General features: G+C 34.3%; 1 protein-coding gene across 1 annotated transcript in view; it reads left to right on the forward strand.

The window, feature by feature from the left end:
- FSTL5 (follistatin like 5) overlaps positions 1–12,215 on the forward strand; it is a 637,910-nt gene that overhangs the window by 316,894 nt on the left and 308,801 nt on the right. Inside the window, exon 5 of the mRNA XM_081813100.1 lies at positions 11,143–11,339. Within this exon, the coding sequence (XP_081669226.1) occupies positions 11,143–11,339 (197 nt within the window). The remainder of the gene's footprint in view (positions 1–11,142; positions 11,340–12,215) is intronic.

Genomic DNA, 12,215 nt, shown 5'->3' on the forward strand with positions numbered 1-12,215 from the left:
AGAAAAAGAGTATATAAATTCCAAATCAGTAACAAGAAAATGGTAAAATAAAAACAAAACAAACAAAATTTATTCAAAAAGAAAACATACAAAAGCAAAACAGTAGTGAGCACAATAAGAGTTACAAAAACAAATTTAAAGACACTGATCATCATAATTGTCTTAGTCCATTCAGACTGCTATAACAAAATACCACAGACTGAGTGGTTTATAAACAACAATTTTTTGTTTTTTTTCCTCACAGTTCTGGAGGCTGGAAAGTTCAAGATCATGGCACCAACAGATTCAGTGTTTGGTGAGGGCTTCCTGGTTCACAGTTGTTTTTTCACTATGTCCTCATAGGACCGAAAAGGTTAGGGAGCTCTGTGAGGTCTCTTTTATAATGGCACTAATTCCATTCATGAGGGTTCCACTCTCATGACCTAAGCATCTCCCAAAGGTCCTATCTCCTAATACCATTACATTAAGAAGTAGAATTTCAACATAGGAATTTAGAGGGGATGCAAACATTCAGACCATAACAATAATAAATATAAATGGTCTAAACTTACCAATTAAAAGAAAGAGAATGTCAGATTTTTAAAATCCATTGATATGAGATTAGGATGAATATAATACTGCCTTAAAGGTAATTGGGTAATTTAGGACAGAGTTAGTAACTAAGGCTGTCAGGTAAAATATAATGCAGTATTTGGGAATATGTATGCCAAAAAAATTGTTCATTATTTATCTGAAATTCTAAATTAACTGGCTGTTCTACATTTTTATGTCCTAAATCTGGCAACTCTAGTAATAGCTGAAATGCTCATTTACTGTACTCTTTTTTTTTTTAAAGATTTTATTTATTTATTTAGAGAGAGAGAGCATGTGCTTGAGCTGGGGAAGGGGCAGAGGAAGAGGAAGAGAGACAACCGCAAACTCTGTGCTAAGCATAGAGCCAAATGCAGGGCTCAGTCTCACAACCTTGGGATCATGACCTGAGCCAAAATCAAAGGTTGGATGCTCAGCCTACTGAGCCATCCAGGCACCCCTCATCTAGTGCACACTTTTAGTCATTTCTATTCTTCCTCTTTTCAAAGTATATGTCAAGATATTCAACAAATATTTAGTAAGCAAACAGGTGTTAGCACTGAGGAAGGCAGTGAAAATACAAATATATATTTGTATACAAAATACAAATTCTGTATTTGTGTGTGTGTGTGTGTAGAAAGATAGATATAGTTGTAGCTATAGTTTCTTCAATAAGCTGGTCTAAGTTTACCTGATAAACTAATAAAATATAGGCAATGTATACAGTGGAAGAATGGGGAAAAAAGTGTAACAACATATTGGCATTTAATTTATGACAATGTATTGAAATGTTATTTTGTATAACGCCTAGTTCAAGAACTTGTGAATGATACAAAATGAATCATAAATGATCCTTACCATCAGCATATCATAGTCCAAAAGCGGGGGAAACATGTCATGTTTCCAAAAATAAAAGGTAAGGGCGCCTGGGTGGCTCAGTCATTTAAGTATCTGACTTTGGCTCAAGTCATGATTTCTGGGTCCTAGGATCAAGCCCCACAGTGGGCTCCATGCTCAGCGGGGGAGCCTGCTTGTCCCTGTGCCCCTCCCTCTGCTCGTGCTCTCGCTCTCTCTTTCTCAAATAAATAAAATCTTTAAAAAATTAAAAAATAAAAGGTAAAATGAGAGGGAGAGTCAGCAAGAGAGAGAGAGAATTAGAATAAATGTGATTCATACAAAAGACTGTAGAAGTTTAAAGGGAGAAACAAACTTAGGTCCCAGGTAGGGCCTCTATGTTTCTGAGCCCTAGGGACTGGGGACATTGCGTAGGTTGCCCCTAAGCTGGATGAGTCTTAGAATGCAATTCATTGACAAAAGCATATTTTTTTTCAGCTTTACAAATTTAACTCAGATTTACCATTATTGCAATACACAGAAATCATAAAAAGCCCTGAATGCTCAAGGCACTTTTCTGTTGCATAAGCTAGTAGGCCCATGTGCTTGAAGAAGCAACTAGGAGATCATGGCCTAGATTTAGCACCTGAACAAATGTCAAGTCTGCTTTTCCTCTTATAGGTATATGGTTATAATCTACTTTATTTAAACTTTGAAACAGTGGTTCACCACACTGGATGTATGTATGAATCACCTGAAGCGCTTTTTAAAAATATTGATGCCCCAGCCCCACCACAGATCAGTTAAATCAGACTCTGAGAAAGAGGCCCAGGTATCACTTGTTTTAATGCTCCTCAGGTGGCTCTATACATAAAAACTGCTGCTTCGGAGAGTCCTCTTTTCTCATTTAGTACACCTTAAAAGCCACTTCCAGCCATGTCAAAAATACTCTTTGGGGTCTGAATTACCTGTTAGTCTAGCTTTCCTGACCACCCCCACTAGGCAAATGGCAGATCTTTCTTATGTTCACAAGTTAATATAATACCGAATTTACCCTGACTACATTTAACAAAATGCTTTCGCCTAAAACAACCCCTGTTGACCAAGGGGTTACTTCAATAAAAGTAAAAGGTCTAGTCTACTTTTTTATGATAATAGAGAAAAATCGATGACTTTCCTGGGATATATGTGATATAGTAGCCCTCCTTCATTCTGACACTATCCCTTAAATTTAAATAAAATATTAAGGAGATTTTAAAATTAAGATTAAAAAATGCTGCTTTTGAATTAGCATTGAATATATCTGTATCTATGTGTTTTTTTTTCTGTTTCCCAAAAACTCTACATTTAGATTTCAAGAAAAGAGCCAAAAAAACATATTGATATCTATCTATGCTATGCTATTATTCTATACACCAAGGGTTAGCAAACTATGGCCCACTGCCTGCTTTTGTACATAAAGTTTTATTGGAACACACCCATAACCATTTGTTCACATACTGTCTACATCTGCTTTTGCCCTACAATAACAAAGCAGAGTGGTGGTAACAGAAATGGTATGGGCCAGAAAGCCTAAAATATTTACTCTCTAGCCCTTTACAGAAGTTTGTCCAAACCTGCTATAGATATTTTAAAAAATCTATTACTTAAGATAACCTGAGATAACTAATTCCCTCAGATTGGTCTTTGACAATCCCTCATAATAAACAAAAGAAGGAAAATGGGTTATTTGTGAAACAAGTCCATTCCTCAGTGTGAAATGATATTTCACTTTCTTTTTTTCTCTCCATCACCCATCCTCTTTTCCCTTTTCCTGTTTGTTTTATTGTGTTGTGTTTTTTGCTTTTTATCCCCTTCTATGATACAATTTCCTATCTTTCTTGGACTATTTAAAAAGCTATACTTCCTTGGACTTTTAAAATGACTGCCATCTTTCCAGAAATCAAGTGCCGAATTTTCTTTGCTTCCCTTGAGATCTTTTACCAAGTCTGGAAAAGATCATTTAAGGATGATTTAAAGAGTCATTAAAATAAAATTAAACTTCAGATCATGCCTCACATAGCTTCCTATTTAGTCTTTAAACCTGGCAGAATTCCAAAAAGATGGGTCTGTCCAAGGGACCTGGTCCTGAATCAAGTATTTGGTACCAGCCAAAATGCTGGCATATTTTAACATGTTAAATATTTAACTAACTCATTATTTAGGAGGGACCTAGGCAGATGTTACAATCAGTTCAAGGAAGCCAAAGAGCCACATACTTACATGGAGTAAACAATTGTAGAGATGTACTTACAGGTATACATGAATCTGGCTTTTTCCACAAAAGAGGGGAGAGAAATCAGTTGAATCTCTTCCAGTCAGAATTCATTTGCAAGTCCATAGACAAGAATTACTTCTCATTGGTATCAGTTATCTACAATTTACAGAGCAGTAAAATATTTCAAAGGCAGTGAAAGGCTGAAGTTAGATAACCCTGAAAGTCATGTTATAAATAATAATTTTCCATTAGAGACACCTAATAATTTCTTTGCTCATTCCAAACTTATTTACTGAATTGTAGTACTAGAAATCAGTATGTGGCCTGAACAACATTGAAGTCATACAAAAGGAAAATCTTTAGACATAAACTATATAAGCTACTGTTATTATTTTAATTATGGAGCCAAGAAGAAACCAAATTAATTGAAGAAAAGAAAATATTACTAAACCATTATATATTTTTGCATTAGTATCTACATGGACATATATAAATACAGGTGTATGAATATTAATGCATGTTATCGTCAAAGAAAGGTGTTTCTGTTTTCCCTGCTTATAACAGGTAACTAAATCAAGAAATTAAATAAGAATTTTAGAGTTGGGGCGCCTGGGTGGCTCAGTCGTTAAGTGTCTGCCTTCGGCTCAGGTCGTGATCCCAGGGTCCTGGGATCGAGCCCCGCATCGGGCTCCCTGCTCGGCGGGAAGCCTGCTTCTCCCTCTCACACTCCCCTTGCTTGTGTTCCCTCTCTCGCTGCCTCTCTCTGTCAAATAAATAAATAAAATCTTTAAAAAAAAAAAAAAAAGAATTTTAGAGTTAATGTAAAGGCGAACATTATGGTTTTTCTTTTTCCTTAGAAACTAGAAAGCCAGGCATTGTTTTAAAATGTATTTATTAAATAATTCTGCAACTCATTTGTAAAATGATTGTCTTTAAAAATAAGGAGTTTGTAATTCATTTGCATCTGAAAACATACATGAGGACAACCACTTAAGTAATCCTCTTTTACTATTTATTCATAATGTGAAAATTAGGGATTTTACATCTCTATTGACTTTAGAAATTTCACATATTTAAAAATTTTTTTCTTCTGTAACTTATTCATAGCTCATATGTTTTTTGTTGTAGCAAAATTAAAATGAGAAGATTCAATTTAATGAAAAAGCAACTTTTTACTGTATAAAGTTATCTTGAACTTACCTTTGATAAAGTAGCCCATAGGCTTTTTCTAAACAGCAGCCAATACACTATCAAGGGAATATATCTCTACAAGCATTGTTATTACTCATATTAATATAACCGCAGATTTTGTTTTATGCATTTACATACACATATGCTTGCATATGGTGAAAATAAAAATGTTAGCTGAATTTCACAGTAAACTTTGCAGTTCAGAGAAAGGCAACATCTCTTTTCCTTATATTCTTCCATGTAATTTGCAGCAGTCAGTTTCTCCGTTTTCAAGACTATAGTGCGTAAAGTTGTATGATAAAATTATCTTCATTTCTTCTCCACCAAACTACTGAGTGCTTTAGCAGTCTCTTTTTAAGAAGTCTGTGTCTTAATACTCCTTGAAAATACATGTGATCATGGTTTGACCATTGTCACCTTCACTTCACACTTTACAAGTGCCCTTCTTTATTTTTTGTTTGTTTCAAGTTTTTACTTAAATTCTAGTTAGTTAACATATAATATAAAACTGGTTTCAAGAGGAGAATTTAGTGATTCATCACTTACATATAACACCTGTGCTCATCACAAGTGCCCTCCTTTATCAGCCATACTTCAACCGCCATGCATTTGTCAGTGACTCATTAGTCCAATTTATCAAACCGTTTTTTTCCTTCTGAAATATAAAGCTTCTGAACTATAGCTATGTTTCCTTTTCGCTCATTGAGACCTCTACCAGGATATCCCAAAATTACCTCAAACTCATCTGATTTAAAAATTAATTTATCGGGGCACCTGAGTGGCTCAGTTGTTAAGCATCTGCCTTCGGCTCAGGGCATGATCCCAGAGTCCTGGGATCGAGCCCCACATCGGGCTCCCTGCTCCGCGGGAAGCCTGTTTCTCCCTCTCCCACTCCCCCTGCTTGTGTTCCTGCTCTCGCTCTCTCTCTGTCAAATAAATAAATAATTAAAAAAAAATTAATTTATCATTTCCTCTATATTTATTTGCTCATTGTCTCATAGGCCCAATTTTTACGGATGGCATACACAGTCTACACTTAATGTAGAAACCTTCCAGTCCTCTAATTTACAATGCTTATATAGTTTGCCCTCTGTCTTTTCTGTTACCTAAGTATCTTTGGTCAAGGTCATGATTAGCTATTGTTAAAACATGAGGTATATCCATGGGGTACCTGGGTGGTGCCGTCAATTAAACATCGAACTCTTGGTTTCATCTCAGGTCATGATCTCAAGGTCATGCATGAAGCGTTGGGCTCCACACTCAGTGCGGAGTCTGCTTAAGACTTTCTCTCCCTCTGCCCCTCCCCCCATCCTATCTCTCTCTCTCTCGAAAATAAATAAATAAATCTTAAAAAAAACCATGATATATATCCATAAGAAAATGCACGACTAAATAGATACTTGTTTCTTATCTTGTGCGACTAAGTATATGTGAATTAAAAGAAAATGTCAAATACTGTCATATTTCTATGATAATATATAACATTGAGGAATTGAGCAGTTAAAATTTATAATCTTCCAGATAACCAAACTGTCCAAAGGACCCAGGGCTCATGGATAAACCGCAGGAAGAAATTAACTCAACCTCAAACTTCTACTATAGATAAATTTAGCATTAAACTTAATGCTTAAGAAAAAGTACTATAGTCCTATGAGAGTACTTTTCTGGATTTGTTCCAGACCAAAGTACTATGCTCAATGTCTGTTTGATCTACATTTCCCATGTGGAAATATTACAGTTTTTCTCTGTGGTTTATCAAGCTTGCCTGGTAATTGTATCACAATTTGATTTACATTTTTTGAAGTTGTGAGCATACAAAATCATGATGTTTAGATAGGCTTGGTAAGTCATTCATGTCATTATTAGGTGGTGCCCCTAATGATTGTTGTGGAAAATAAAAATCCTACCAACCAAAAGACCTCTCTGTCCCAATATAGAAGACAAAAAAATGATTTATTATTGTGTATGCATATCAGATTTCATGCATGCAGGCAGCCCTCAGAAGATTAAGTTCTTGACAGAATTTCACACACATTTGTACAATAACAGAAGAAAAACAATTAAAGCTTCTCTATCTTCTCGGAGCTCCTGGGTGGCTCAGTCGGTTAATCCCAGAGTCCTGGGATTAAGTCTCACATCGGGGTCCCTGCTCAGTGGGAAGCCTGCTTCTCCCTCTCCCTCTGCTGTTTCCCCTGCTTGTGCTCTCTCTCTCTCTGTCAAATAAAAAAAAAAGAAAAAGCTTCTCTATCTTCTCAATAGACAAATATATACAAACTTGTGAGTTCTGTATACCTCACAGGAAACTTCTGAGTTAATTTCTGAGTGATGGGTTTACAATCCTAGGGTTAGAAATCCTCAACCTTTCATGTAATGTCAAATGTCAAGCCTATTATTGGGCTTATTATGCTTTCAATGATACGGTATACTAATTGTTCTTACTTCATAGGGTCATTATAAGATTAAATGAGTTATCTTTAAATTCTTAGAACAGTGCCAGCACACAATTGCTGTGTAAATACTGGATTTGAAATCATTATATGACTATGGCTTCACAGATATGAATAGCATATCTTTTATAACATCAATACAAACAATAAAATTTTCATTGACAACCACATATTTGAGTGATGTGATAAAACTGTGGGGAAAGATTATTTAGGTTTCAAAAGTACTAAGAGACCTATTCTCAATGGAGTTACATGAGTCTTAGTTTTGATTATATTTGGTGCAGGGATAGATTTACTTTTTTGTAGTCTGGTTAATTTTAAATGATTTGGTCAAATTCTTTAATTCTTGGTAAAATAGGTGATGGGTGTTCAGGAGGGCACTTGGGATGAGCACCGGGCATTGCATGGAAGTATTGAATCACTATGTTGTACACCTGAAATTAATATTACACTGTATGTTAACTAACTGGAATTTAAATAGAAACTTAAAAATAAAATTCCCTGCCTCTAGGAGAAAATCATGGCCCTTAAAATGTACTAAGTTGTTTGGGTGCCTCAGTGGTTCAGTTAGTTGGGCGACCGACTCTAGATTTAGGATCAGGTCTTGATCTCAGGGTTGTGAGTTTGAGCATGGATATAGCTAGAGAGTATAATGCTAAGAGAAATAAGTCAGAGAAAGACAAATACCATGTGATTTCATTCATATGTGGAATTTAAGAAACAAAACAAGTGAGCAAAGGAAAAAGAGAGAGAAACTGAGAAACAGACTCTTAACTATAGAGAACAAACGGATGGTTACCAGAGGGTAAGTGGGTGGGGGGATGGAGGGATAGGTGATGGAGATTAAGGAGTGCACTTTTCCTGATGGGCACTGAATGGAAGTATTGAATCACTGTATTGTAAACTTGAAATTAATATTGTATGTTACCTATAATGTAATTAAAATAAAATAAAACAAAATATAAAAAAATATCAATTCTAAAGGGAAAGATATATTAAAAAGGAGATTCTAGGGGTGCCTGGGTGGCTCAGTGGGGAGTGTGCTTGGGATTCTCTCTCTCTACCTCTGCCCCCTCCCCTTCTCTCTCTCTAAAATAAATAAATAAATCTTAAGAAAAGGAGATTTTAGATTTAAAAAAAGAATTTTACTCCATTTATTTGCTAAAATTTTTCTTTAAGGTCACCGATTACCTACAGTTTAAGGAATTCAGTGCACATGTTTTATTGTTTATCTTACTTTCATTCTGAAACATTTGACATTTCATCATACCCTCTTCCTTGAAAAGTTCTTCTCCCTTTAGCTTCCTCTTCAGTACTTTCTTATTCTCCTGCAACTTCTCAGATAGTCCTTTCTCTTTTTCCTTTATGAGTTCTGTTTTCTCTATTTGCCTAGAGTTTATTGTTATGTTTATCTTTCATTTTTACAAATAATCCTCAACAAATTTACTGAATCCCATATATAAGTTGATTTAAAACTCAGTTCTGAAGATGAGAGAAGTAGAGAATAAAGGACAAAAGGGATATTGTTTGTATATAAAAATCATTCTGCTCCTTTCTAGCTCCGTAACTTTGAACAAGTTATTTAATTTCTCAATGCCTTAATTCCTCATCTATAAAATGGTGATAATTGCATTGTTTTTCTTTTGGGAATGTTGTGAGGGTTAACTGATTTAATACGTATAAAGTTCCTGACACATAGGATACCTGCATTACATGTGATTTATTGTTAATAGCAGATGTTCCTATTTATTACTAAAAATCCGTGACAGAAATTTTATTAAATCTATAAATTCCACAAGGTTTTACGTAATTGTATAACTACGTCTTGTACATTTCCATAGACTGTAAATGCCTTAACTGCAAAGCTTTTATTTTTATTTTCTTTGGATTGCCGGCAACCACTTGAACTTTCAAGGAAATTTACAAGTTGGGAACTGAAAGTATTAATAGAGATCATTATGATGATCACATTACTCAATTAGATCAAAATTAGAGTGTAACAACTCAAACTATATCATCTTCCCTCAAATTTTAAGTATTAGTAAACAAGTTCTCAGCATTTAAACCTCAGTTCCCATTGCCCCTCACAAGCATTCTGATCTCCACTTTGCTTGTGGCCCCAGGTCAGCATCGCCAAACTCCACCCTACCCACTACTAGTCAGATGAGAGGAGATAAAGACCCAAAGTCAAATACAGAAATCCCCAGGTGGGGCTATTGGAGTAGTCTATGACGCTTTTTCCCATTCTTTTATCGCACATTCCTCTCGCTTCCTGATGCATACACATGTGAGCATACAAATACACCCACAATCACAGGCACACACACGCTTGAAGGTTTCCTTTTGTGCCACTTTCATGGACACCCAAATTGCTACCTCTTCCTATAGATTTGATTACTTCTCTCTTTTGTCAGTGATTTCCTTGCTATTATGAAAACGTTCTCAGTATTATTTTTTTTACTGAGAACGGAATAATGCAAAATTGACTTAATCTGCATCACGAAGTTTACGTTTTGTTGTAAGAAAGAATTTCTTGACAGAATTGCTAAACACTAAAATTGCTGAACAACAGTAGTTATTTCACGGTCTTTGAAAAATAAGACAGTCTCTCATATCTCTAGAAGAGACTATTTTCCATCTTGTCTTGAAAAAGCATGAGACTTCAAATACTGTTTTTCAACTCCATGCTTCTCAGACATATACTTAATAATCTTTAGAATTCTTTTTAAATTGTAGATTCTGTTAAAATCTAATTGTCAAAATTGACAATTATAAAGTTAGTATTTTCTCTAAAAATATGTTCTAAAAATTCTTGGCTAATATAATACTTACTTTTTCATTTACAGATTACATTAGGCACTGTATTTTCTGTACTGTATTTTATATCACATTTGCTATCAGTGGTATGTACTACTTTTCAATGTACCATTTAAAGACATTATCATGGGGGCCAGTATAAGAAAAATCCTTTGTAAGATAATTATGTGAAGATTTTAGAGCAATTGTAGTTATTTTTGAAGACATTAAGCTAAGCAATTATTTTCACTAACTCTGATGTTGCCAGTATTTTCCTGGTTATTTTATGGGAATACTGAAAAATCTGTGATGCATTGTTAGTTCAATGAGCTTATACTTCATTTTGGAGATAAAATTTGCAAAGTTAAAACTTCAAGATACAAAATGCAAACATATATCGTGTTATACACTGAGTGCTCTAAAAGGAGAGATAAATGAATATCAGAAAAATAAAGACTTTTGTAAGAATACAAATATGAACTTAGTATTATTAAGAATAGAATTTTTTAAAATGCAAACACACACACACACAAATAGAAACGTCTTCAAAACAAATTCAAATGTAAAAAGCATACTTCCAGTTAAAAATATGCTATCCTATTTTGAAACCAGATATATGAGTTCAAATGCAAAATCCAACATAATCTAACCCTTTGCCTTGGGCAAGTCATTTCATCTCCCTGTGCTTCAAAACCTGTGAACTCTCTATATAGGAATGTATAGTGAGGATTAAAACTAAGATAATGTATTTAAACAATTGGAGCTGTCATGTTTTTCTATGCTCTTCATGGAATCAATTACTTTGGCATAGAGAAAACACACATTAAATATCTTGTTAGATTTGATACAAATGAAAATTTTCTATCCTATCATGAAAATAGCCCATTATTTTAACTTTGTATGAATTGTAAAGTATGCAAGTAGGAACATAAAAATTATGTACCAAATATGTTATCTATAAGAGGTATCAGCTTCTTAACATTAATACAATAGGTGATTCCTTTTCAATAATATTGCTTTGAAAATAACTTAGTTCTTTTGTTACAGGAAATAACTGCAAGGCCACTGAATACAGCAAGATGAAAAGTATGCTTTTAGACTTACAAAATCAAAAATATATTACACAAGAAAATGAAAACCCTAACGGTGATGACATATCTTGGAAGAAGTTGTTGGTGGATCAAATGTTTAAATATTTTGATGCCGACAGTAACGGACTTGTAGATATTAATGAACTAACTCAGGTATGATTCATGATTAAATTAACAAGTCTGTTTAAATATAGCATGTACAATATCTTTACATCTGTGTGAATTTATTCTGTATTAATAAAATATATATCTAATCTGTATTATTTGAGAGTGTGGACAAAACATATTTTTAGGGGTAAAATTTGATTACTGTTAAATAACAAAGATTCAGCTGAGTAAATTTTAAAGATTTAATTGACTTTATTCAACAATACTTGAATTGGGCAGCATCCCATCTGGCAAATAGAGGGGTGCTTGGACAGTTGTACAAAATGGAAAGTTTTTGTAGAGGGAGAGTGGGGCAAGAAAATTAATAGCAAAAGAGAAAGATTGTTCCAGGCAAGGCCACTTTCCCTTAAGTGGAAAGGCATGGGCTATTATCATGTAGATTACCTCATCTTCTTTTGGGGGATCTAAAGGGCCCAAGTGGCAGACTCATTGGTGGTGATTGAAAAATTCCTGACTGACCTATCAAGACTACATTTCTGGGGGAGGTTGAACTACAATTAGATTATGTATTAAGCCCCAGTTTGGGGATGTGGCCTAAGTGATGACATTTTAGGACTATTTTTTTTGTTTGGTTTTTGGTTTTCGGTTTTTGGTGTTGTTTTTCTTTTAACACTATTCTATCAGCAATATTAATTTCAAGTAACATTGATATGATATTTTGTAGTTTAAAAAGCAATAACTACTTTTGATAGGTTTCTATACCTTAAATACCTAAAGGAAACACCAGTTCTTTGTCTTACAAAATTTATAAGGTATCTTCAGATATACTGCGGTGCTTTTGTAATGTTTGATTTTCTACATATATTAGTTTTTATTAATATACCTACACCATTGTAACCATTGGTTGGGTACAAAACAAGA

This window comes from Leptonychotes weddellii, chromosome 2, assembly GCF_054177405.1.
Source record: "Leptonychotes weddellii isolate Sample4059 chromosome 2, ASM5417740v2, whole genome shotgun sequence".
In the NCBI taxonomy this organism is placed as follows: Eukaryota; Metazoa; Chordata; class Mammalia; order Carnivora; family Phocidae; genus Leptonychotes; species Leptonychotes weddellii.